Source organism: Muscardinus avellanarius, assembly GCF_963383645.1.
Source record: "Muscardinus avellanarius genome assembly, chromosome: X".
Lineage (NCBI taxonomy): Eukaryota > Metazoa > Chordata > Mammalia > Rodentia > Gliridae > Muscardinus > Muscardinus avellanarius.
The window spans coordinates 46,903,205-46,931,020 of NC_137792.1; the positions used below are offsets into that span (position 1 = coordinate 46,903,205).

The 27,816-nt window shown below is 42.8% G+C and overlaps 2 protein-coding genes across 5 annotated transcripts; one reads left to right on the plus strand and one right to left on the minus strand.

Moving 5' to 3' along the window:
* Positions 1-589: 589 nt before the first annotated feature.
* LOC308278878 (large ribosomal subunit protein uL23-like) lies at positions 590-14,273 on the minus strand (the record flags this gene model as incomplete). Its single annotated transcript, XM_080718877.1, has 2 exons — positions 590-1,016; positions 14,158-14,273. The coding sequence occupies 2 exons, from the start codon at positions 14,271-14,273 to the stop codon at positions 590-592; spliced, it is 543 nt and encodes a 180-aa protein (XP_080575003.1).
* A 1,733-nt stretch (positions 14,274-16,006) lies between these two features.
* Positions 16,007-26,204, plus strand: TRO (trophinin; the record flags this gene model as incomplete). Of its 4 annotated transcripts, none has more annotated exons than XM_080718385.1 (12): positions 16,007-16,051; positions 16,347-17,522; positions 18,180-18,284; positions 18,395-18,458; positions 18,723-18,802; positions 19,304-19,395; positions 20,685-20,764; positions 20,858-20,900; positions 21,290-21,352; positions 21,888-22,002; positions 23,021-23,128; positions 26,136-26,204. In XM_080718385.1, 12 exons carry the CDS (start codon positions 16,007-16,009, stop codon positions 26,202-26,204), a joined length of 2,040 nt encoding a protein of 679 aa, XP_080574511.1. The 4 variants fall into 4 exon arrangements, with proteins under 4 accessions (XP_080574511.1, XP_080574509.1, XP_080574512.1 ...); XM_080718383.1 differs by lacking the exon at positions 26,136-26,204 and adding an exon at positions 23,727-25,948 and having other exon boundaries at positions 23,021-23,474; XM_080718386.1 differs by lacking the exon at positions 16,347-17,522.
* Between the last annotated feature and the right edge of the window lie 1,612 nt (positions 26,205-27,816).

A 27,816-nucleotide genomic window follows, 5' to 3' on the forward strand; every position in this document is an offset into this window, starting at 1 on the left:
CAGGGGTATTTTATTTCTGAGCTATCACCCCAGTTCTATTTTATTTTATATTTTCAAACAGGGTATCGCTAAGTTGCCAAGGGCTCTGTTAATTTTCTGAGACTGACCTGGAACCTGAGATCCTCCTATCTCAGCCTCCAAAGTATTGGGATCACAGGCATGCTCCACCACACCTTGCTATTATTCTTGCTGTATATATTTTTGCTAGATATGAAATTATGATAGCAGTGTTCTTTTCCTTTCAGAACTTCAAAATGCTTCTGCATGGTCTCTGCTGGCTTGCCTGGTGTCTGATTAAAGTTTACAGTCTTTCAAGCCTTTTCCCAAGGAATGTAATATGTCATTTTATAGATATTTGCAGATTTTTAATATATTTTAGGTTTAAAATTTGACTTCATTGGAATTTATAACTACCTTGGATTTATTAAGCTTCGTACATATGGAAATATTATCTTTCCCCTCATTGGGGAAGTTTGAGTTATTGTTTGTTCAAATATGCTTTTCTCCCAATTTATTTATTCTTTCTTTTTTTGGGTGGGGTTTACATAGTGAAAAACCATATATTTAGAATTAGCCAGCTGGACTCTGTTTAGATGATTCCAATTTTGTTGGCAACATCCAAAGCATCATAATCAGGAGCCAGCTGAACATACGCCTTCTTCATTCCATCAGGCCTGATCAGGGTGTTGACCTTGGCGACGTCAATGTCATAGAGCTTCTTCACAGCCTGTTTGATCTGGTGCTTGTTGGCCTTAACATCCACAATAAACACACGTGTGCTGTTGTCTTCTGTCTTCTTTATGGCTGATTCAGTGGTCGGGGGAACTTGCTGATGGCACAAGTGGTCAAGCTTGTTTCTCCTGTGGGCACTCTTCCTGGGGTATTCGGGTTGCCTCCGGAGCCACAGTGTCTCAGGCCACCAGAAGATTGGTGATGTACAGATGTTTTTGTGGCTGTGGACACCTTTCAACACTGCCTTCTTGGCCTTCAAAGCCTTTGCCCTTGGCTTGGTTAGGCTAAGAGCTTTGTGGTTTCATGTACAGATAACTTGCACCATTTTCCCCCTACTGAGATTTCTTGCACATACTACATCCTATTTGAGGTTCCTCTGACCAGAAAGATGGCAAGAATTTCATCAGAATTTGTTATGTACTTTGCTCCAGTTCAAGAGTGAGACACACTCTCTAAACAAAGCTGTTAAAGAAATAAAAAAGCTATAAAACCTAATCTCCTGTAGGCCACTTCTCTATGTTTCAGCTCTTTTCCATTTACTTGCTTTTGGAAAGTTTTCAGAGTGCTCAGGTAGGTTTTATTTTGTATAATTTTGTACAGAGTCTAAAGGTATAAGCAATGGGAAGAAGTGCTCTATAGAGAGTTTGTAATGCCAGAGAAGAAGAGAAACTCCCAGGAATGCTGAATTTTATTTTATTTTTTACTGGACATTGAACCCAGGGGCACTCTACTTCTGGGATACACCCTCATCCTTATTTTATTCTTATTTTAATACAAAGGCTCACTACATTGCTGAGGGTCTGGATAAGTTACTGCAAACTGGCCTTGAGCATGTGATTCTCCTTTGTCAGCCTCCCAAGTACTGGGATTACAGGCCTGCACCACCCTTCCTGCCTAGGAACACTGTATTTTAAATCTCATCCTATTTCTTCTTTATTTGACATTATGGGGCTAACTCTCCAACATGTAGATTTAGTTTATTCTCTTCCTATTGTATATGATTTTTTTCAAATGCTCATACAATATTATATATATATATATATATATATATATATATATATATATACTGATTATACACTAATAATTTGTCCCAACTACATGCTACCACAATAAATATTCTATCCTGTCACTTGGTAGACCTGAGAAAGAATTTCCCTGGAGTGGCAATTCTCAGATATAGGGAGAAGGGATTCTTAATTTCACTAAATATTGCCAAATTGCACTTCAGGATGTCTTCACTGGTCTACATTCTCTCCTGAAACACCTAGGGTTTCCTAGTTCTCCTAATCTGTAGCATCAACTGACATGGTTTGGTTTGCTAATTTTTCCCCGTTTGGTGGTTGTTGATGGAGGTTCCATTTTTTTGAAATTCACATTTATCTGATTATCAATACAAAAAGGAGTTTCTCCATCAATTTGTGAACTAGTAAGTTATACTCTTTTGTGAAATATCTGCTAATAGTTTGGCCTTACTTTCCACTTTATTTTTCCATCAAAAAGGGATTTTGTATATATTTTTTGCTGGTTTTCAGGAGTTATTTTTAAAGTGTTCCAGGTTATTATTTTCTAGTTATGAACATTAGAGTTTTCTCCCAGTCTGTTACCCATTTGTTTACTTTATTTGTTGCCTTTGAAAATATTTAAGTTTGATGCAATTTCATTCATTTTTATTATGGCTTGTGCTTTATGGACCTTGTTCAACAAATCTTTCTTCATTTTGAAATAACCAAAATATGTCCTAATAGATATCTATTAACTTTATTTTTATTTTTGTATACGTGTTGAAAACTTTAAAAATTGTATAGAGTGAGAGATATAAAGCATTATTTTCTATATAGGTTTAAACCAGTATTCCTAGCAGTGTTTCCTACAAAAATCTATGAATTCTCCACTAATATATCTCTACCAATATGTCTAATAGGCATAAAATATGGATCTATTTCTGGAATATCTAATCTGTTCTGATAATATATTATTGCTATGCTATGGTGTTTTAGTACACTTTAAAGAAAACTATGCATCTGTGATATGCCTTTCTATTTGGTAGGGATAGTACATCGTTTTTGTTTTCTTTTTAAGAATTGTTTTAGCTATGTATCGTATTCTCTCTCTCTCTCTCTCTCTCTCTCTCTCTCTCTCTCTCTCTTTCTCTCTCTCTCTCTCTCTCTCTCCTTCTCCTTCTCTCTCTCTCTCTCTCTCTCTCTCTCTCTCTCTCTCTCTCTCTCTCTCTCTCTCTCTCTAATAGTTTTTTTTTTCTGGTTCTGAGGATGGAACCCAAGGAAATTCTACCTCTGAGCTCCACCCCCATTTCCTCTTTTATTTTTTATTTTGAAACAGTGTCTCGCTGAATTGCAGAGGTTCTCACTAAGTTACTGTGATTCTCCTGTCTCAGCTTCCCAAGTACTGAGATTACAGGAGTGCACCACCATGTCTGGTTTCTAATAGTATTTTGATATAATCTTAAGTTTTATTGTGAAATATTTAAGATTTACTAATGTAAAAGTTATGACCCAATAAATACTTACAAGCAAACTATCTACACCAAATCCTAACATTTTATATGGTTTGTTTTCGGAGGTGATATTAAAAATATTTAACAATCTGTATGGCACGGACGGCAACTAATGAGAAAAGTCCTAGGCTATGAGTTTCTACCAATTCAATACTACCAAGCTCTGTTTATTCATATGTTTTTAAAATACAAAGGAGCCGGGCGTGATGGCGCACGCTTGTAATCGCAGTGCTTGAGAGGCTGAGATAGGAGGATCGCGCAGGTTCGAGGCCAGCCTCAGGTACTTAGTGAGGCTCTCAGCAACTTAGTGAGACCCTGTTTCCAAATAAAGCATAAAAAAGTAGGTCTGGGAGTATAGTCCGGAGGTAGAAAAGCCCCCGGGTTCCACCCCCAGAACCACACACAAAAAATACATAGAATATTTTAAGTGGAGTGGATAGTTGAGTATGTTTTTCCAAATCCCATTTCTCCTTCTTTCCCTGTGCATATTATTATAGTATTATGAAATATACATGTATCCATAAATAATGTATATCAGTGTTTTTCATATTTCCAATTTTTATATAAATGGTATCCAACTGAAAATATCAGCAGGCAAATAACCAGTTTGATATATCTTTTAATGGTTGTATTTTATAACACTGAATGAATATGCCACAATTTACTAACAAAATGCCTATTTTGTTTAATTTAGGGTATATTTCTAATTTTTTTACTACAAAAATGCTGCAATAAATATTTATTTTCATGGCTCCTTAAACACATTTCTTTGAAATATCCCTTAATATTGAAAATGTGGATTTGTAGGTTATATTTATTTTAAATTTTGCTAGAAGTTGTAGTTGGACATATGTATAGTTCCATGAATACTGAACGAGAATATGTATATTCTAATCCCCTCCTATCCACAACATTATGTTTTCTCAGCATTTGGTTTTAGAATTCTAAGACAATTATTAAGCTTTTAGAATTTTGGTAGGTAAACATGGTATATCATTTTATGGTAATTGCATTTCCACAATTGCATAACTATTGGTTTTCATTCTGGTCAGTCTTGAACTCAACTAATTTCTTCTTTTTTCCTTTTCCTTTTCCTTTTCCTTTTCTTTCTTCCTTTCGTTTCTTTTTTGTGTGCCAGGGATTGAATTCAGGGGAATTCTGCCTCTGGGTTATATCCCAGTCCTTTTTATTTTTTATTTTGAAACAGGGTCTCTCTAGGTTGCTGACAGTCTCACTAAGCTGGCCTCAAATCTGAGATCCTCCTGTCTCATCCTTCCAGGTACTGGGATTATACGCAAAATCCACCACACTTAGCTTAATTTCTTCTTTGTAGAAATAATTTTGAGGATTCCCAAAGTAGCTAACACTCTCATACTCTTTAATTTTCGGTTTCCTATGTCTCAGTCTTATTGATAGATAAGTCTTATTGATAGATATAGCATTTTAATGTACAAGAAGTTCAATTTAGATAACTGCTTTATTTTATAAACCAGAATTGGCAGATATGAGTGGTCCTGCTCATTGCCTTTCATCCAGTCTTGATAAAATTAAGTTTATTTATTTATTTTTATTTTTCATTAAAATTTTTTTGGTGGTACTGAGGGTTGAACCCAGGGGCTTTCTACCTCCAGACTATACTCCCAGACCTATTTTATATTTTATTTGGAAATAGGGTCTCACTAAGTTTCTGAGAGCCTCATTAAGTAGCTGAGGCTGGCTTCGAACCTATACAATCCTCCTGTCTCAGCCTCCCAAGTACTGGGATTATAAGCGTGCACCATCATGTCTGGCTTATGCTTTATTTTGAAATAGGGTCTCGCTGAGTTTTAAAGGGCCTCACTAAGTAGTAGCTGAGGCTGGCTTCAAACCCGTGTGATCCTCCTGTCTCAGCCTCCCAAGAGTGGGCATTTTTATTTTTTAATATGATTTTATTGGTGCATTTTTGTCTCACATCATAATGTAAATTATGTTGACAGTGACATACATGCACACAGCACTTGGTGTGCCCCCCACTTCCCGGTTTCCCCCCTTGCCAATATAAAGTACTGAGATTGCCATAGGTATTTTCATATATGTACATACAGTTGATGGTGCATTCCCATGTTCATAGCAGAACAATTCACAATAGCCAAAGTATGGGATCAACCTAGGTGTCCATCAACAGATGAATGTCATCAACAAATGCATGAATTACAAATTATGTGAAATACACAAAATGGAATTCTATTCATTAATAACGAAAAACAAAATTATGTCATTTGTAAGAAAATGGAAGGACCTAGGGAACATTATGTTAACTGAGATTTGCTAGTGACAGAAAGTGAAGGGTCATAGGATTTCTCTCGTATGCACAAGCTAGGGAATAATTGGGATACCAGAAGGACTCCAGATAATGGAGGAGAAACCTCAGTAGAGCCATGGAGGTGGTCTAAGGGAAGGGGAGGGAAAAAAGTGAAGTTCATTAGTGGAAGTTTTATATTTTTTAAATTGATAAGTAGTAAATGTATTTATTTATTATGTAAAACATGATCAAGATATTTGGTCTTTGCATTACATACTTATCATTTTTGTGAGAACACTTAAAATTTACTTTCTTAGAAATATAAAAATATAAGCCGGGCTTGGTGGCATACGCTCATAATCCCCACGCTTGGGAGACTGAGTTAGGAGGATTGCACAGGTTCAAAGCCAGCCTCAGCTACTTAGTGAGGCTCTCAGCAACTTAGTGAGACCCTGTTTCCAAATAAAGTATAAAAATAGGTCTGGGAGTATAGCCCGGAGGTAGAAAAGCCTCTGGGTTTCACCCCCAGCACCACCAAAAGAAAGAAATATAAAAATATACAATGTATTTTTATTAACCACATCCATCATTATGTGTGAGAGATCTTTTGAACTCATTTCTTTTATCTAACTGAAATTTTGTGTCCTTTGACCAACATTTTACACTCCTACCCTCCTACTCTTCTATCTAGCCCCCCAACCTCTGGTAACCACCATTTAAATTATATTTTTGTTTTCAACTTTTTTTAATTTTAATTTTTTTTATTTTTAATTGGTGCACTGTATTCATACATCATAGTGGGATACATACTTTTTCAACTTTTTAGATTCTACATATAAATAAGATCATGCAGTGTGTGTGTGTGTGTGTGTGTGTGTGCATTTGTGTGTGTATGCCTGGCTTATTTCACATACCATAATGACCTATATTTCCATCCACATTGATGCAAAGGACAGAATTTCTTTAAGTCTGAATAGTATTTGATTGTGTGTTTATTCCACATTCTCTTTATCTATTCATCCACTCACAGACACTTAGACTAATTCAGCTACTGTGAATATTGCTGAAGTGAACAAGGGAGCACAAATGTCACTTTGTGTGTGTGTGCTACTGGGGATTAAACCCAGGGGCATTCTACCTCTGAGATACATCCCAGCCCTATTTTATTCTTTATTTTGAAACAGCATCTTGCTAGGTAGCTGAGGGCCTCAACTAAATTTCTGAGGCTGACTGAGAACTTGCAATCTTCCTGTCTCAGCCTCCCAAGTACTAGGAATACAAGTGTGGGCCACCATTTCCAGCTTCAAATGTCTTTTTAACACTGCAATTTTATGTGCTTTGGCTACATACACAATAGTAGGATTTCTAGGTCATATGGTAGTTCTATTTTTAATTTTTTTGAGGAAACTTCACATTTTTCCATATTGGCTGCACGAATGACATGCAAGGGTTCTCTCCACATCTTTGACAATGGTTTTATATTTCATCTTTTAAATTATACAAACACTACATATTTTAGGAATACTATAAAAGAACAAATAGAATCATTGAGCATCGGAGGAGTCTTAAAAGTAACAATGTTGGGCAACAGTTGTCTAATACCTTAATAGCTGTAAATAAAAATAAATGATATATTGGAGCTTAGGACATTTTTCAGTTATAGCAAATAGAAAAGTTAAAATGAGAAAAAAATGCTTTTCTAGGATAACAGACTGATAGTAGTTGGTAAGATTGAGGACTAGGCTGGTTATTTCATGCAAGAACATAGTAGTAAAGACTTAGAGGGACTTAAATAATATAAAAAATCTCCCTAGAAACTCATTCTGATTAAAGCAGATCATCCAATAAATATTTGTCTTACCTTCCTGTAATTTTCACTATCTAAGCAGAGAAAGAATCTGAGTCATTTCTACTATGGACATAGTTCTGTTCAAAAAAGAAGAAAGTAGCCGGGCATGGTGGCACACACTTGTAATCCCCGTGCTTGGGAGGCAGAGACAGGAGGATTGCGCAGGTTCGAAGCCAGCCTCAGCTGGCTTAAGAGATCCTGTTTCCAAATAAAATATAAAATAGGTCTGGGAGTGTAGCCTGGTGGTAGAATGCCCCTGGGTTCCATCCCCAGTTCTACAGAAAAGAAAGAAAGGAATGGGGCTATAGAACAAATAAGAACTGTACAAAAGATATGGTATAAATATTGTCATAGAATTTGCATTAATGGAAGAAGAGAATGCTGATCAAAATCATGCATGGGTTTCGTGTTACAAAAGCAGATTTATAACATGCCAGATTAATTCTTTGCATGTTACAGTGACATGGCGTTGTTTGATGATCTTTTTTCTTCTATCTATTCAGCATGACTAGATACAGACAAGAGATATATTTCTAGATTATGAGATATATTATGAGATATATTTCTAGATTTTTCTATTTTTGTAGTTAAATGTTTTCCATTTTAAAAATTTTTATTGGTGCATTGTAGTCATTCCAGATTCCTATTTTTAAGAATTTTATTGGTGTATTGTAATATATGATATTGAAATTCATAGTGATATTTTCACATATGCAAATGACATTATTTGGTTTGTTTCCTTCTCCATATCTTCATTTTTTCTCCCCTCCTTCCATTCCCAGTCACCTTCTACTACCCTACTGGCTTATCTCCTATTTATTTTTTTATTTTTGTGGTACTGGGAATGGAACCCAGGGCTTTGTAACTCTGGACTACACTCCCATACCTATTTTTCCATTTTATTTTGAAGCAGGGTCTCACTAAGTCGCTGAGATCTTCACTAAGTAACTGAGGCTGGCTTCCAACCTGCGTGATCTTCCTGTCTCGGCCTCCCAAGTACTGGGATTACAAGCGTGCGCCATTACGCTGGCCTTCTATCCTATTTTAATGAGGTCCCTTTCCCTTTTTTTTTTTTTTTTGGTGGTACTGGGGTTCCTGGAAGCCCTTCCACCTCCGGGCTACACTCCCATACCTATTTTTACATTTTTATTTGGAAACAGGGTCTCCTAAGCCAGCACGCGCGGCTGGCTTCGAACCTGCGCGATCTTCCTGTCTCCGCCTCCCAAGCGTGGGGATTACAAGCGTGCGCCACCACGCCCGGCTGCTTTTTTTTAATTCTCTCTAGCTTCCACATATACAAGAAAACACATAGCCCTTGATTTTATTGAATCAGAATGATCTCACTTAGCATGATATTCTCCACTTACATCCATTTTCCTGAGAATGATAAAATATTGTTCTTCTTCACGGCTGAGTAGCTCCATTGTGTGTATATACCACATTTTTGTTATCCATTCATATGTTGAGGGACACCTAGGTTGATTCCGTAAGTTGGCTACTGTGAATTGTGCTGCTATAAACATGGGCACACATGTAACACTATACTATTCTGACTTTAATTCTTTTGGGAAAATACTGAGGAGGTGTGTACCTGGGTTATATGGTTGTTCCATTCCTACTCTTTTGAGGAAAGTCTATATTGATCTCCATAGTGGTTATACCAACTTACAATCCCATTAGAAAGGTATGTGTTCCTTTTCTTCCATGTTTTAGCTAGGATTTATTATTATTTGTATTCTTCATTGCCATTATAATGGCACTGAGATGAAATCTCAGTGTAGTTTTGATTTGCATTTCCCTGATTGATGAGATTGTTGAACATTTTTTTTTCATGTATATGTTGGCCACTTGTATTTCTTCTTCTGAGAAAAAGCTATTTCATTAAGTTGCACATTTATTGATTGGGTTTTTTGTTTTCTGGTTGTTAAGTTTTTTGCTTTCTTTATGTATTCTGGATATTAGTCCTCTGTCAGAGAAGTAGCTGCCAAAGATTTTCTCCCATTCCGTAGCCTTTCTCTTCGTGCTCTAGATTGTTTCTGTTGCTGTGCAGAAGTTTTAAAAATTTGATGCCATCTCATTTATTAATTCTTTGTTGTGTATATGAAGAGGTGGGTGATTAGTACTAGGGATTGAACCCAGGGGAATTTTACCTCTGGGCTACATCTCCAGCTCTTTTTATTTTTTGTTTTGAAGAAGGGTCTTGCAAGGTTGCTGAGAGTTTCATTACATTGCCTAGGCTGCCCTTTAACATGTGATCCTCCTGTCTTAGCTTCTCGAGTACTGGAGTTACACACATACACCACCATATCCAGCTTGATTCTTGGTTTGATTTCCTGAGCATTAGATATCTTACTGAGAATATCCCTGACCGTGCCTATATGTTGGAGAGTAGATTCTATGTTCTTGTCTAGTAATCACAAAGTTTCTGCTCTACCATCAAGATCTTTGGTCCATTTTGAGTTGATTTTTTTGTGTGTGGTGCTGAGGATTGAACCCAGGGGTATTCTTTGCTTAGAAGACCAAAAAATCCACCAGAAGACTTGTAGAGCAGGTAAAAAGATTCAGCAAAGCAGCAAGATACAAATTCATCATAAAAATTAGTATTTTATCTATACACCAATAATGAATGTGCAGACAAAGAAATTTGGAAAACAATTCCATTCATGAAAGCCTCAAAAAATCTAGAAATAAACCTAACCATAGACGTAAGACCTCTACAATGAAAATAATAGAAAACCTGGGAAGAAAATTGAAGAAGACGTTAGAAGATGGAGAGAATTTTCATATTCTTCCATAGTTAGAATAAACATTGTCAAAATAGCCATATTACCGAGAGCAGATCTACACATTCAATACAATCCCTATCAAAATAGCAATAATGTTCTTCATAGAACCAGAAAAAGAGTCCTAAAATTTGTACAGAAGAACAAAAGACCTAGAATAGACAAAGAAATTCTGATCAATAGGAGTTGTACTAGCTCTGTAATAATGTAGTGTGATGCCTTTAGTCTTGGACACTGCATGAAATAATTTTGGCTATTTGAGGTCTTCTGTAATTCTAGGTGGATTTTAGTATTGTGTTTACTATTTCTGTGAATATGTCATTGTACTTTTGATAGTGATTGCATTGACTCTGCAAATCACATTAGATAACATGGATATTTTAACTAAGGATTCTTCTAATCCATAAACATAGAATATCTCCCCATGTATGTCTTCTTCTTTATTTCAGCATTGTTTTACATGTTTCAGTGTACAGATTTTACCTGTTTGGTTTACTTTAATCCTAAGTTTTTTTTAATTTTATGATACTGCTGTAAATGAAATTGTTTTCCCAGTTTCTATTTCTTTTTGTTTATATAGACGCTCTATTTTTTAATTTATTGGTACATTATATCTATACATCATTATGAGGCAAGGAAGCTAGATTTATACGTGCACGCATCACTCATTTAGCCTTTCCCTAATTCCCATCCCCCAATTTCTATTTCTTATAGCTTATCATTAGTTATGGAATTAAAACTCATCTTTGTATATTGATTTTCTGTTTAGTTTACCAAATTTGTTCATGAGTTCTATCAGGCTTTTTGTAGGGTTTTAAAATATACTTTTATTGGTGCATTGTTACCATACATCATATTGAGATTTAGTGAGATTGAAACATACATGGGCACAGCACCCGGGTGTGTTTCCCTCTGGATCCCATCCTGCTCCCTCCCTCTCCCCACCCATAATATTGAAATTGGTATTGACAACTTCACAAAGATACATAAGGTTGTTGGAATTGCTTCCTGCATCAAGTTTCCCTGTTCCCCTCTCCTCTTCCTTCTCCAAATCCCATTTCACTAATGTATTGGTATTTTTCATTTAACTAAAGTCTCTTTTGTTTCTCAGTTTCTTTCTACCTTCCACATATGAGAGAAAACACATGACCCTTTACATTCTGAGACTGGCTAATCTCAGCATAGTATTCTCTATTTTCCTTCAAATGACATAATTTTGTTCATTTTTATGGCTGAGTAAACGTCCACTCTGTGTTGGCCAACAGATAAATAGGTTGCTTTTGATAATATGGTTATCTTGACAATGTTTATTCTGCCTAAATAAATAAATGCAAATTGTGATATATACACATGATGGAATTCTCTGTGGGCTTTAAAAATGTTTTCTTTCTTTTTTGTGTGAATGTGGTACTGGAAATTTAACCCAGCTGCATTCTACCTCTGAGCTATACTCTCTATCCCCCTCCCTCCCTTCCTTCCTTCCTTCCTTCCTTTCCCTCTTCCTTCCTTCCTTCCTTCCTTCCTTCCTTCCTTCCTTCCTTCCTTCCTTCCTTCCTTCTTTCTTTCTTCTTTTGTGGTACTGGGATAGAAACCCCAGGGACATTATACCTCCCAGACACATCCTCAGACCTATTTTATATTTTATTTGGAGACGGGGGTCTCACTATGTTGCTGAGAGCCTCACTAAACTACTGAGGCTGGCTTTGAGCCTGGGATCCTCCTTAGCCTCCCAAGTACTGGGATTACATGTGTGTACCACCACACCAGGCTCTCTTTTTTTGTTTTTGAAGCAGGGTCTCACTGGGCTTATGAGAGTCTCACTAATTTGCTCAGGCTGAGGTGTTCCTCTGGTCTCAGTCTTCCAAGCACTGAGATGACAAGTGTGTGACACCACCCCCTGCTGAAAGTCTTTTCTCTGTTTAAGAGTATGTTGCTTGTAAACAGAGACAATTTAACTTCTTCCTTTTCAATTTAGATGCCTTTTGTTTCTTCTCTTGCTTATTTTTCTCACTAGGACTTCTAGTATTGTCTTTAATAGAAGTAAAAGTGATTATCTTTGTCTTGTTTCCAATCTTAGAAGAAAAGCTTCACATATTTCATTGTTGAATATGATGATAGGAGTCTTCTATATATAACTTTTATTATCTTGAGGTACGTTATACCTAATTTGTTAAGCGTTTTTTAAAATCACGAAATGTTGAATTTTGTCAAATGATTTTTCTGAGTCTATTGAGATAATCATATGCTTTTTATTCTTCATCTGTTCACGTGGTCTATCACATATAGTGATTTATATATATTGAATCATGTTGGCAATCCTGGGATAAACCCAATTTGATCTTGGTGTACAACCTTTTTGATATGATATTGCATTTAGTTTGCAAGTACTTCAAGGAGTATGTTCATCAAGCGTATTGGCTATATTTTTTCTTGTAATATTCATGTCTGGCTTTGATATCAGAGTCATGGTGGTCTTGTAAAATGAGTTTGGGAATATTCTCTCCTCTAAGTTTTGGGAGAGTTTGGAAAGGGTTAGTATTATTTATTGGTTGGGTAAAAATATCTGCAAAATCACCAGGTCCTGGGCTTTTCTTTGGAGACTTTTAAAATTATTATTACTGATCCAATCCCCTTCCTCTTTATTGCTCTATTCAGATTTTCTGTTTTTTGATGACTTGAAGTCTTGGTAACTTGCATGTTATCAAGGAATGTTACCTAGGAATTTACCCATCTATTCTAGGTTTCTAGTTTCTTAGATTATGACTGTTCTCAGCATTCTCTTATGAACCTTTGTATTTCTGTGTATTTTGTATTTATTGTAATGTCTCCACTTCCATTTATGATTTTCTTTTGTGTCATTTCTTCATTGATCTAGCTAAAGGTTTGTTCACTTTGCTTATCCTTTAAAATATTAACTTTATTGACCTTTTCTATTGCATTTCTAGTCTCTATTTTATTAATTTCTACTATCAACCCCATCTATTAATAGTGGGCTTAGTTTGTTCTTTTTTGTAGTTCTCTGGAGTGTACCATTAGGTTGTTTATTTGGGACATTCCTTTATTATGATTAAGGTGTTTACTGCTACAAACTTTCCTTTTAGAATTGTTTTTGCTTCATCCCTTAAGTTTTGGTATACTGTGCATCCATTTTGTTTGTCTCAAGATATTTCAAAAGGAAAAATCCTTTTAATTCCCTTTGTTTGACATACTTGTTTTTCCGGAAACACATAGTTCAATTTCCATGTATTCGTGGATTTTTAAGATTTCTCTTGTTATGGACTTCTAGTTTCATGCTATGGTGGTTGGAAAAGATATTCGATGTAAATTAAATCTTAAATAAATTAGGACTTATATTTTGGCCCAACTTGTGATCTGTTTTGGAGAACATTCCATTTGCATTTATATTCTGCAGCAGTTGGATGGAATGTTCTATAGATGCTGGTTAGGTCCATTTTGCCTAAAGTGTAGTTCCATTCCAATATTTCCTTATTGATTTTCTGTCTGGAAATCAGATGTAGGGTACTGAAGTCCTCTATTATTATTTTATTGCAGTCCATCTCTCCCTTTATATCTATTAATATTTGCTTCACATATTTATGTACTTCACTGTTGGGTGTATATATATGTGTGTAATTGCTATAGCATACTGATGAATTGACACTTTTATCACTATATAACCTTACTTATTTTGGCTTTTCACTTAGTCAGTTTTATCTGACCTAAATCTAGTTACCTGTACTTTCTTTTTTAATGATCAAGTGAATTGATGAATGCTACAACTTGTTTTCTGCACGGGGGAATTAATGTGCTATGCCACAAGAGATAGCCTAAGTATCTGCTTAGTGCATTAATAAAGAAGGAACATGGTCCCAATATTTTTCAAATACGTTAATTTTTAAAGGATAAATATGGAAATTGTGGGATAAATAAGAACCTTTTGTAGACTTTCTTACATTTACTGGTTTTTATTTTGAATACATGGGATGTGGGAGCACACTACCTCTCAATGTTTAGAACCTTTAAATGTCTTAATCTGGTTGGATTTGAGAAGCAAAGATGAATACGACATCGTTCTCTGTCCTCATAGATACCCAGATACACAGTGTTACACTCCATGTTATTAGCGCGGGGATAGAGGAGCCTGTAGGAAAGGCTTGGTGTGGAAGCTCAGAGGAGCACATCCTTTCTAGGAGGAACGGGAGAATCAAATAAGAATAAGGGTACAGCATGGGGAATAGAGAAATCAAATGGAGAATAGGAGCGAGTGATTGCTGAATAAGAGGTAGTAAATAGAAAAGAGGAGCTACGTCGAGGAGAATGGGAAGTTGGAAGTAGGGAGGGGGAGGGGACAGGCAGGCAGGGACAGAGACCCCCTCCGGAGGCGGAAAGAGGCAGGACCACTTCCGGCCAGGGAGGGGGGACAGGCTCAGACCTACGGAGAGGCTTGGAGAGAGCAGACGCGTTCTGGACTCGGGAGGACGAGGTGAGCTGAGGTGCCCGGCTTTAGTGAAGACACTATGGGGAAACTGTGGGCTGCAGCTTCAAGGTGCCAACTTCGTGAATCCTTAAGGTTTGAAGAAAACCTGCTGGAGATTAGGGATCTAACCGCATCAAAGTGGTTGCATTTAGAGGTGCCTGGACCGATTATCCAGGAGAAAAAGAAGGGGAGGCGGAATCCCCTTTGGACCACAGAAAGGAAAGATCTGGACTCGGATCCGGCTCTAGGAAGGAGGGATGCGGACCTGGTTGGGGTCTTAGAAAGGAAAGATCGAGAAATCGTTCTGGCGGCAGTAAGAAGGGAGGAGGACCTAGTTCGGGAGGGAGACGGGAGACCGCGGGATCCCATTCAGACTGGAGAAAGGGGGCAGGTCCCAGTTTGGGTTACGGAAAGGAGGGATCCGGACCGAGAAAAGGAGGAGACACAATCATTTTGAAGCGGCGAGAGGACCAGGCTTAGAAGGGAGAGAAGACTGGCTAGAATCCGGTTGATTCTGGTTTGAAAAAAGGAAGAAACGGGACCTAGTAGTGTTCGAGAATAGGGAATATACAGAAGGTTAATACCGTTGGATTTGGGGGTGGGGTATCCATGTTGCAGAAAGGGCGGGGCCGGGCACTTGCAGACGTGGAAAGCGGGGGGTGGGGGGAGAGCTGTGTTGGGGAAGGGGCGGTGCAGAGATGTACTGCAGAGCGGAGGGAGGGGGCTTATTAAGGGAAGGGGAGGTGCGGAGAAATACTGCAGAGCAGAGGGAGGGGGCATATCGGAAAAGGTTGTTGCGTGGCTGTACCGCAGTGGAGAGGTGGGCGGTGTTGGGGAAGGGGCGGTGCGTAGCGGTGCTGCAGATCGGAGGGAGGGGGCTGGTATTGGGGGAAAGGTTGGAGCGAGATGTGATGCAGTTAGAAAGAGGGTGTCAGGGGTGGGACCGAGATGTTCCGTTGCTTTGAGAGCAGTAATGAGGTGGTTAGAGACAGTCCACTCCACCGAAGCGCATGCGCACTCTGGGGCTTGAAGAAAGGTCCATTTGGGAAAGCGGTGGGCCAGAGAAGGGGCCTCTCTGCCCCGCGCATGCGCACTGTCAAATTGCGGTAGGGGGCGTAGGTTGGTGCTGGGACGTTGTCGTAGAATTGACTTGCCATCTTGAAATAAAAAAGGTGGTGATGCTCGGAAAACACATGTCCTAGGTTTCTAGTTGTAACAACCCTGGAACTGAAAGGTTTGGGGCTCAAGGTTAGGTGAGACCCTCCCCGCTTTGGATTAGTCACAACCAATGATGAATCTCCCCATCCTTCTCATTCTCCCCTAACCTGGTCTATTTCTCTCAGGCTCGGCTGATACTCGGCCTCCCAGAAAGATGGATAGAAGAAATGACTATGGTTATAGGATGCCTGCATTCCAGGTGAGGCCTCTCTGCATTGTCACCAGGTCATCTGCCCTGTCCTGAGTTCACCTACAGCCCTGAGCCCCCTACCACCATATAGTTGCATAATTCCCTGCCTAACAGCCTGTTTCAGCCCTCCTTTGCATGTGGGGAGGGTGGGAGGAGAGGAAATCCTGCCTGCCTCTGCCTTGCTCCCCTCCCTCTTCCCCACCCCCTTCACTCAAACACTGCTCAGAAGAAGGGGAGAATTTCTGGAAAGGGATGGGTGCAGGGAGGCCAGATGGCCCAGAGGATCATAATCCTAAGTATGTAGGGCCCTCTGCCTCCCCCTGGGAGCCTGGGGCTTCCCTTCCCTCCAGATATACAGACTGAGAACACAGAAGAGGACAGTGTCTTGCTGATGCATACTCTGTTGGCGGCAACCAAGGATCCACCTGTTGCCAACCGTCCTAAGAAAAGCAAGGCCAAGAAGACCCCTATTAAGACTATTACTAAGTCTGCACCTGCTGCCCCTCTAGTCCCATCTGCCAATGAGATTGTTACCAACAAGCCCAAAATAACTTTGCAGGCTTTAAACTTGCCTATCCTCACCCAGATCAGCCAGGCTTCAGCTACCCCTGAGGCAGCCAGTATTCAGGCTTCTTCGGTCACTGCTCAACCTAAGAAAGCCAACAAGACCAAGAGAGTTACTGCCAAGCTAGCCCAAGGCTCCCTAACCCCAACTGCCAGTGAGGGTGTAACTACACAGCTCAAGTCACCCTTGCAGGCCCTAAACCTACCAGTCATCTCACAGACTCTCCAGGTTCCAGTTGCCAGTGAGTCAGCCAATTCTCTGGCCTTGATAGCCTCCACCAAGCCTAAGAAGGCCTCCAAAGCTAAGAAGGCTGCCAATAAGGCCATAGCAAGTGCCACTGAGATCTTTCCAGCTCCGACTGACACCTATACAGTCACTACCCAAGGCCAAATTACCAATGAAACACCCAATATCCAGACTGTTGCAGTCTCCATCCGAACCAAGAAAGCACCCAAAGCCAAGAAGCTAACTGCCAAGGCCATAAATATCGACACTGGGCACCTAGAGGCCCCAACTGCCACTGAGGCAGCTACCAGGCAGATCGAGGTCTCAGCAGCAGCTCTCCGGCCCAAAAAACCCAAGGGCAGGAAGCTTGCCAATAGGGGCCTAAATTCTGCCTCTGAGATCCCTGAAGCCCCACCTACCACTCAGATGGTCACAAACCAAGCTCTGGTAGCCTCCCTTCGGATCAAGAGAGGATCTAGGGCTCGAAAGGGTGCCACAAAGGCTCGCACAACTGAGAGCCAGACCCAAATTGCTGACCAAGGGGCTCAGGCCAAGATGGCCTCCTCTCAGACGAGCATGAGTGCCCTTGAGACACAAGTTGCTGCTGCTGTCCAGGCCCTGGCAGATGATTATCTGGCTCAGTTGAGTCTGGAGCCCACAACTAGGACCAGAGGCAAGAGGAACCGAAAGGTGAGATCTCTGATAACATCCTTGTCTTTGTACTTCTTACTCATTCCTATCCTTCTAAGTTTGTTAATTTTTTCTATAAACACTTACTGAGCCTTTTTTACTTTGAGCTAATTCCTGTGTTCAGATAAGCTGTGAGAAATGCTGAGAAGGATGGGTTATAGTTTGTGCTCCCTCCAGCACTTTCTAGATGGTAGGGAAATCTGACATCTATAATACTTAGCTGTATTAACTTACCTTGTATTTCCATAGCAGGTATCATGTGCCAGGCTTTGTGCTGGATACATTTTTACAAGTTATGCCTTTATGAAAGTAACTCTTACTAAATAGGGAATATAGGTTCCAGTTTTACAGGTTAGAAAATTGAGTCCCAGTGAAGTAAAGTGAATTGAAATGTCCAAGGGGTACAGCTGGCAGCGTCCAGTAATACTTGAGGAGGAGGCCAGACTCTGCCCTTGGTCTGCTCCTGCCCTAGTAGGAGAAAGAAGTCCCAGCCTGAAAGAATGAAAGAAAAGCCCAGAACTCAGGTTAGCCAATAGCACTTTCAGGCTTCGCTATAGCAGAGGGTTTAGGGGGACTTTGTGGAGGAGATAAACTATAGAGAGACAGCCATCTCTTTCACTTGTTGACTTTGGATTTTTCTTCTTTCTGATGATGAAGCCCAAGCATCCAGCTGGGGATGAGAGAAATGGTGGTAATTACAGGAGAATCCCTTGGGGCCGGAGGCCTCCGCCACCCCGAGATGTGGCCATTTTGCAAGAAAGGGTAAGGATCCAGTGCTACTTGGTCTCTTCTTCCTCTTCACTCTTCTCTGCCATTCTTCTAAGTGTTCTGCAAATATACTGAAACCTCACCATCTTTTCCTCTTCTGCCAGGCAAATAAGTTGGTGAAATACCTATTGGTTAAGGACCAGACAAAGATCCCCATCAAGCGCTCAGGTAGTGTCCTAAAAATTATCTTCCTTGAGCTCTCCTTTCCGCACCTCTCATCCCCTTCCCCAGCCTGAGTGTAACCCTTTACCTTTACAGCCTCTTCATTCTCTCATTTTCCTACCCCTGCCCTATAATTAAATATGGTTGGCATCTCCCATGAACCAAATCAGGACTCTAGCTATATTGACTCCTTCCCCAACAGCTAGCCAGAGGGCTGTAGCTCGGTGGCCCCTTCTCAGACCAACTGCTCTCACTTCTGTCTTCCTGCAGACATGCTGAAGGATGTTATCCAAGAATATGATGAATATTTCCCGGAAATACTAGAACGAGCAAGCTATGCTCTGGAAAAGGTAAGGGGGCAGTTCTAGGCAATGGTCGCACTGGGGAAGCCTTGAATGGAAGAAAGGTGTACAATCTCCCTTCTGGGGGAAACCACAGAGACCTGCTAATACCTCCTCATCACTGTGCAGATGGGCAGAGAGTGGCCTAGGGAGGGTCGTAGACCAGCCATGGATCACACAGCAAGTCAGTGGTGAAAGCACACCTAGTACCCACGCCACCCAACTTAATCCTGGCTTCTGTCTGCTGCTGGACATGTCCTTTTGCATACTTCCGATGCTCACTTCTCTGTCCCTAGATTCCCACTAATCACAAGGATAATGATATTACACCTGTTGCATGTTCACTGCGTGCTGGGCACTTAGCTACTCACTTTACATATATTACCTCACTGATTGTTCCTACACGCCAACCCCTCACCCAGGTACCTGGGAAACTGCAGGATGCCTGGGAAGCTCATCAATGTCCGAGTAAAAATTTGTGATCTCATAGGCTGTTCTGTTACTTGACAGATGTTTCGAGTCAATCTGAAGGAAATCGATAAGCAGAATAGCTTGTATATTCTCATCAGCACTCAAGAATCCTCTGCAGGAATACTGGGAACGTAAGCTGGGGATAGGCTGGGGTCAGAGGGGGGCTTCTGTTTTTATCCATGGTCCTGCCCCTCTTCTACTCTCCCTCCCCATATTCTCTTAGAACATCAGGAACAATGTGGCCTAAAAACACCCCCAGCCCCCACATATGGTTGAAGACCACACTGCAGTAGGGGTACCTGGTTATGACTGAAGGGTTTAAGAGCCTGGGTGGGGTCAAGACTAGAGTTACATCCTGACCACCGCACTCGTCCTGGGGTGTTAGAGTCCTTGGAGAGAGTTGGCGGGTCTTGATTCACTGGAGGGTCAGTAAATGCCTCCATCAGTGCCCAGATGAAAAATGTGCCCCACCCTGGGTCTTGGAAAGTGTAGGTTGACAGGTTTCTTTCCCCATGCACACCAGGGTGTTGGTACTTGCCATAGTATATTATAAATCCTTTTATCTTTTTCTAGAATAAAATAAAATGTAGGAAAAGAAAAAGCCTAGGTGGGAAATTTCTATTGTCAGATTTTGTCTTTCTGGAAGCTTCCTAGAAAAAGAAGCAGGCCTGTTGTTCTTGTACCTTCTTACTGAGTGCCTGGCCTGACTTTGGGAGGGAAATTCTCCAGGGAGGGCTTTCTGGTGTGGGAGGGTCATGATGCACAAAGGGCAAAGACATATTTAAAAATGTTTCTCTATATATCCCTGCATAGTGCCTACTCTCTTCTATCAAGTTCTGGGGATTTTAAAAAGGAAAAATGCTCTCCATGCCCTCAAGGAGTACCCAGTTTACTGGGGAGGCTAGATGTACTCCTTAGAGATACTCAGTCTAGGCAAAGAATGACCAAGAATACAGTCATGGCTTAGACTTAAAATCAGACTGGCAGAATCACCATAGACTTCCATAAAAAAACCATACCATGGCTCCACCTTCTTACTATAGAGACAGGAACACCAAAGCCTATGGGGAATGGGAAACTCTCCCAAGATTTTGTGAAATGTCATCTCTGGGGCTGTGCCTAGAATCTCTCCAGTAATGAGGGCTCTGGCAGAGAAAGGATTCACATTGATTGACTGGGTGCCTGTGTTGTCCCCCGCTGACAGACATTCTAGTATCTTCTCACCAACTTGGGATGGAGGTAGGATATGAGGTTTTCCATTTTACTTAGTGGGAGACCTTGACCCACAAATCTGAGCACCCTGTATGGAGTCATAAGGAGTCAGAGGATAGACTGGATAGAATTCTCCCTGGTGAGCTGGCCAGTGTGTCTTGCAGGTTAACTCCCAGACCTAAGTCTTCCCTCTATCTTCCACCCTTAGGACCAAGGATACACCCAAGCTGGGTCTCCTCATGGTGATTCTGAGTGTCATTTTTATGAATGGCAACAAGGCCAGTGAGGGTGAGTGAGCAGGCATGCAGCCGGATGGGTGGCTGTAGTCTGAATTCCACGTGTTCATTTTCTGTCCCTGTCCCCTCTTGCCTCCCCTTGCAGCTGTCATCTGGGAGGTGCTGCGCAAGTTGGGGCTGCGCCCTGGGTATGATTGGGCTCTCTCAGCGCTTGCTGTCGTGTTGTCCTTTGGCAAGAGAGGACGGTCCCAGGATTGCATCAGCCTGGTGGTCTGGTGGCGCGGGCGGGGGGTGCCGGGCTGGGTGGATGGGGACATGGTTCTGAACTCTTTGCTCCCTTTCTCCCTTGTGTCTGCTGTTTCTTCCAAGCTGAGATGTAAGATAGACCTCCAGGGATCCCTGACAAAGAGCCACCTGGCCTCCTCTGCTTGCTTCTAGTGGCCGTGTCCTCACCACTTTTTTCTTTCCGTTGAGACTGTCCCATGTGCTAGAGAGGTTTCTTCCATGTTGGGAAATGCCTCTGCCCTCAATGAGGCAGTGTTGGTCTGTGTTCATGAGTCATTTTTCCCATTGCCAGGGTAAGACATTCGCTCTTTGGAGAAGTCAGGAAGCTTATCACAGATGAGTTCGTGAAACAGAAGTAAGTGGTGTTTAGAGGCTTTGGCCCTGAAGTGTTCTGCATGTGCTGGTCTAGTTCAGAAAGTGCTTATTCAGTGCCCTTTTTACACTATCTTTAGAGGAATGGAAATCGTGTGTCCCCAAACTGAGTCTTGCTTAAAGTTACCATGTCTGGACCTGTTTAGGAGCCAATACAAAGCCCTTGTGGCAGGGTGTGCTCAGAGCAGGGAGTCTGAAGAATGGCTTCTCTGTTTACAACACACCCAACAGAAATTTGGGTTTACTCCTCTCAGGTGGCAATATACATTGGCCTTCCTGTGACATCACTCCCTACATATTTACCTCAAATATCTGCCTTGAGCAGAGTCAGGGGGAATTGGTTCCATATTGGAAGGCAAGATCATGACCTATCCGTGGGAATGAGTCTGGGGCTGGAGAGTCTTGGGAAAATGTCTGCAGGGACTGTTCAGTATTTGTGTAGAGGTTGTCACTTGGGGCCTAGTGGTTAAGCAACAAGTTTGCTTGATCAGAAGCAAATTTTGTTTCCTTTCTCCAAGGTACTTGGAGTACAAGAGGGTTCCCAACAGCAGACCACCTGAATATGAGTTTTTCTGGGGCCTGCGCTCTTACCATGAGACCAGCAAGATGAAAGTCCTCAAGTTTGCCTGCAAGGTAATAGAGCTGCCTGAGCTTGGTGTGTTACAGGAAGCAGATGCCCCTGGCTGAGGCAGGCAGGCTGTTTGCAGTTATCAACAGGTACAGGGCAAGCTGCATCAAATGCATAAACACCTGGAGCCTCTAATGTCTCTGAATGCTGCTAGGTATATACTTTCCATTGTCTGTTCGTTCTTCATAATGTGCATAAATAAGCTTAGGCTGCCATAAAAATACCATAAAGTAAGCAGATTAAAAATATTTCTGGAGCCTGAGAATTCCAGATCAAGCAAGGTCCATCATGGTAGGTTTCTGGATGAGGGCTCTTTTCCTGGGCTAACAGAATGGCCTTTTTTTTTTTTTTTTTTTTTTTTTTTTTTTTGCAGTACTGGGATTTGGAACCCAGGGGCATTCTACCTCCTCTGAGCTATTCCCCTAGCCCTATTTTTTATTCTTTATTTTGAAACAGGTTATCACTGAGTTGCAAAGGACCTAAGTAGCTGAGGCTATCCACGAACTGTGATCTTCCTGGTCTCAGCCTCCCAATTACTGGGATGGGATTACAAGCGTGTGGCCACCGTGCCCTGCTAGAATTGCCTTCTTGCTGTGTCCTCTCCAGAGAGCCCGGGCTTTCTGGTCTCTCTTATAAGGACACTGTTCCTATTGGATCAGGCTCTTACTTAACTGTGGTTTCCTCCATAAAAGCCCTATCTCCAAATACAGTCATATTGGGGACTGGGTATTCAACATAAGGATTTGTGGCACACTTTCAAGCCATAACATACTCTTATCATTTCTCATGTTATGAATGAAGACATCTGGGCTTAGTGGGGTTAAATAACATATTTGAGGTTGTATTGCAACTAATTTTCAGAGCTGAAGTTAATTCTTAGGCTTAACCCATGATAGAGCCCCAATAAATAAGTTTTTAAAAATTTTAATTCTCACTATTAGTTGTATACAAAGCCTATGACAGATGTTTCATATATAATTACCAGGGCTATTTTCCTCATGACGATGATCATTTCCATTTCAGGTGCAGAAGAAAGACCCCAAAGACTGGGCTGCTCAGTATCGGGAGGCAGTAGAGATGGAAGTCCAAGCCGCAGCTGTGGCTGTGGCTGAGGCTGAGGCCAGGGCAGAGGCAAGAGCCCAGATGGGCATTGGAGAGGAAGCTGTGGCTGGGCCCTGGAATTGGGATGACATGGATATCGACTGCCTAACAAGGGAAGAACTAGGTGATGATCAGGCCTGGAACAGATTTTCATTTGAAATTGAGGCCAGATCCCAAGAAAACACAGATACCAACAACAATGTCGACTTCAACCGAGGAGCTAGTACCAGAGATAGTTTCAGCGATGGTACTAGTATTAGCTTCAACGGTGCACCTAGCCCTGGTGGTGGCTTTGGTGGCGGAGCTGGCATTACCTTCGGTGGCACACCCAATACCAGTGCCAGCTTCAGCAGTGCAGCCAGCATTAGCTTTGGTGGTGCACCCAATGCCGGTGCCAGCTTCAGCAGCGCAGCCAGCATTAGCTTTGGGGATGCACCTAGCACTAGCACTAGTTTCAGTGGCGGAGCCAGCATCAGCTTTGGCGGCACACCCAGTAGCAGTGCCAGCTTCAGCAGCGCAGCCAGCATTAGCTTTGGTGGTGTACCCAGCACCATTACTAGTTTCAGTGGCGGAGCCAGCATTAGCTTTGGTGGTGAACCCAGCACGAACACCAGTTTCAGCAGCACAGCCAGCATTAGCTTTGGTGGTGAACCCAGCTCCACCACTAGCTTCAGTGGCGGAGCCAGCATTAGCTTTGGTAGCGCACCCAGCACCAGCACTAGCTTCAGTGGCGGAGCCAGCATTAGCTTTGGCAGTGCACCCAGCACCAGCACTAGTTTCAGTGGTGGAGCCAGTATCAGTTTTGGCGGTGCCCCTTGTACCAGTGCCAGCTTCAGTGGTGGAGCCAGCTCTGGCTTTGGAGGCACACTCAGCAGCACCACAGCTGGCTTTAGTGGCGCACTTAGCACCAGCACCAGCTTTGGCAGTGCACCCACCACCAGCACTGTCTTCACTGGTGCACTTAGCACCAGCACTGGCTTTGGAGGCACACTTAGCACCAGTGTCTGTTTTGGTGGCTCTCCCAGTTCTGGCGCCAGTTTTGGTGGCACACTCAGTACCAGTATCTGCTTTGGCGGCTCTCCTAGCATCAGCACTGGTTTTGGTGGTACACTGAGCACCAGTCTCTCCTTTGGTGGCTCTTCTAGCACCACCTCTGACTTTGGCGGTACTCTGAGCACCAGTGTCTGCTTTGGTGGCTCTCCTACTACCAGCGCCAGCTTTGGCGGTACACTCAACAGCAGTGCTGGGTTTGGTGGTGCTGTTAGCACCAGTGCCAGCTTTGGCGGTGCACTTAACAGCAGTGCCAGCTTTGGCAGTGCCATCAGCACCAGTGCCAGCTTTGGTGGTGCACTTGATAGCAGTGCCGGCTTTAGCGGTGCCATCAGCACCAGTACCGGCTTTGGTGACGCTGTCAGCACCAGTACCGATTTTGCTGGTGCACTTAATGGCAGTTCCGGCTTTGGCGGTGTCATCAGCACCAGTGCCAGCTTTGGTGGTACACTCAGCAATGGTGCCAGCTTTGGCGGTGCCATTGGCAACAGTGCTGGCTTTGGTGGTACAGTCAATACCAGTGCCAGCTTTGGCGGTGCCGTCAGCACCAGTGCTGGCTTTGGTGGTGCTGTCAATAGTAGTGCTGGCTTCAGTGGTGCGCCCAGCACCAACCCTGGCTTTGGCGGCGCGTTCAGCACCAGTGCAGGCTTCAGTGGGGCACTTAGTACCACTACCGACTTTGGTGGTACTCCCAGCAACAGTATTGGTTTTGGCAGTGCTCCCAGCACTAGCGTTAGCTTTGGTGGTGCTCATAGCACCAGCCTTTGCTTTGGTGGGGCTCCCAGCACCAGCCTCTGCTTTGGCAGCACAACTAACACAAACCTATGCTTTGGTGGTTCTCCTAGCACCAGTGCCTGCTTTAGTGGTGCTACCAGTGCCAGTTTTAGTGATGGGTCCAGCACCAGTGTGGGTTTCAGCTTTGGCAATGGGTTAAGCACCAGTGCTGGATTTGGAGGTGGACTGAGCACCAGTGCTGGCTTCGGTGGCAGCTTAGGCACCAGCGCTGGCTTCGACGGTGGCCTAGGCACCAGCGCTGACTTCAGTGGCGGACTAAGCACCAGCGCTGGCTTCGGTGGCGGACTGGGTACCGGCGCCGGCTTTGGTGGGGCACTGGGCACTGGCGCTGATTTTGGTGGGGCACTGGGTACTGGTGCTGGCTTCAGTGGGGGACTGGGCACTGGTGCTGGTTTTGGGGGTGGACTGGGCACCGGCGCTGGCTTCGGGGGTGGGCTGGGCACCAGCGCCGGCTTTGGTGGTGGACTGGTCACCAGTGATGGTTTTGGTGGTGGACTGGGTACCAGTGCTGCTTTTGGCAACGCTCTTGGCACTGGTGTAGGCTTTAGTGGTGGCCTTAGCACCAGTGATGGCTTTGGCAGTGGGCCTAATGCCAGCTTTGACAGAGGACTGAGTACCATCATTGGCTTTGGCAGTGGTTCCAACACCAGCACTGGCTTTACTGGCGAACCCAGCACCAGTACCGGCTTCAGTAGTGGGCCCAGTTCTATTGTTGGCTTCAGTAGTGGACCAAGCACTGGTGCTGGCTTCTGCAGTGGACCAAGCACTGGTGGCTTTGGTGGTGGACTGAGCACTGGAACTGGCTTCGGCGGACCAAGCACCGGAGCTGGCTTCGGTGGTGGACTGAGCACCAGTACTGGCTTCAGCGGTGGACCAAGCAGCAATGCTGGCTTCAGTGGTGGACCGAACACCAGTGCAGGATACAGCGGTGGGCCGAGCAGCGGTGCTGGCTTTGGTGGCAGTGGCGCCAGTGGCCTTGGTGCCTGTGGCTTCTCCTACGGCTAGTGAAGTTTCAGGTAATTACAATATTTTCATAGCCAGGGCCCATGGGGATGGGTTTAATAGTTGGGAAATGGAAGAAGAAACCCTGAGAAGAGAGGGTTGAGTGGGAAGAGGAAGGTAATGTAGGAAGTGTGGGAAAACCAGTGCATTTGGTACTAAAATATGTTCCTGTTGGGTGTTTTATTTTCAGGCTTATTCCCCGTGTTTACAGACACCGCTAATGAATTGCAGCAGTCCTTCCCATGGAGCCAAGGTATAGCCTTGGAATCTGTCCACGCAGCAGTCTGAGCACCTACAATCAATCAGCTGATGGTGACATGCTCTGAAAAACCTGTTTGCTGTTCCTGCTTTATTGTTCGCTTTCTGTGTGCTGTCATATTTTGGTATTAGAGTCGCATTAAATTTGCAAAATGAATTGGAGGTTTTTTCTGTCTTTTTAATGGGCTTCAGTAATTGTGAGTCACATTTGCGGTTCATAGAAGAGCTAGAGATCAGCATAGCTCTTTGGGGTACATGGGGTTTCAATTGCAGGCTCAAAGGCAGGTATTTCTTCAGTAGTGAAGTGGTTTGGGAAAGCAGAAACAGCCAGGGGATAATACTTCGAACAAAGTTATGAAGGGGGAAATTTTGGAGCAGAAATCAAAGGGAAAGAATTCTGGACAGTAAGTTCAGATTCATTTTGAGACCAGTGTAAGAATGGAGGGATAGAAGGGGAGGTGATAAGGGTGCACATGGGGGAGGGTTTTCTTAGATAAAGACAAGTATATTACCTAGACCGTGGGACCAACGTCAATTGAAAGGGCTTGGAGGTAGATATGGAAGAGTCGGAAATTGACTGAAATAGTCTGAAAGTATGAGATGGGATAGGGTTCTAGAGAATAGAGGTTGACCCTGAACTTGAACAGGATTTAGGGCTCCGGAGGCAGATAAATATAGATCTGTTTCAAGTAGTGACCGGCAATGCTATAGTAGATCTTAATAAAAAAGGAGGTATGGATTATTCAAGGTTTGGGTTTTGCTGGGTGGTTGTGGAGAAGGAGCAAGGGAAGAAAGGTGTCACTGTTCTCTGGCCCATATTTGATGTATGGAGAAATGCTAAAAAAGTGGACCACAGGACCTGAGCTGACTAGCAATAGAAGAATGCTGAGGAGGCCGAAGACTAGTAGATTGGGAGACAATGGCCAAGTTAAAGGACTATACTCCTGATGTCATACCAGAATAAATATTCTTCATTCAGGAAATGCCACATGTATGTCTACTGTGTGGAGGTATGCTACCAGGGCCCCTGGGGATGACACAGAGTTGTAAGGACTCTTAAATGAGAGTGGGATGCTTGCATTAAAAAATTCAGACAAGGGGGATGATGCCAAGATCTGTGGAATAAAAGGGAGATGAACACTGGGCTTGAGGGGGCCAGGGGACTGGGAAGCCAGAGTGTTGGTTGGGTTATTCACATGGACAAGTGAAATCACTCAGGAGCTGGGGAAGAGAGGATCACTTAGCCCAAGTGCCAAGGATGAAGATGTCTTACCCCAACTCACCTCAACTACCAGGGAACAAGGTGCAAGGGCACTCACAGGGACCTGTACTCTCCCCTATCGTTGGAGGTCCTATCCCAGGACTCTTCCCTCCCGGGAGTTCTCACCCATTCCATATCCATAGCACTAGAAGTGGATCAAGCTCAGGATCTTGAGGACGGTGGGAGAAGCCTCACCATGGCCTCCTGCTGCCCTCCTATAGGCAATAAGAGGTCTTTATTGATTGGAAATAGGACCTAAGAGTGAGCTTCATCCAGAATTAGTAGCTCTAGTTGTCACTAGGAAATGCTCGATTTGGAGGTGGCTCTGGCAGGACTGCCAGAGCTCTGTGGG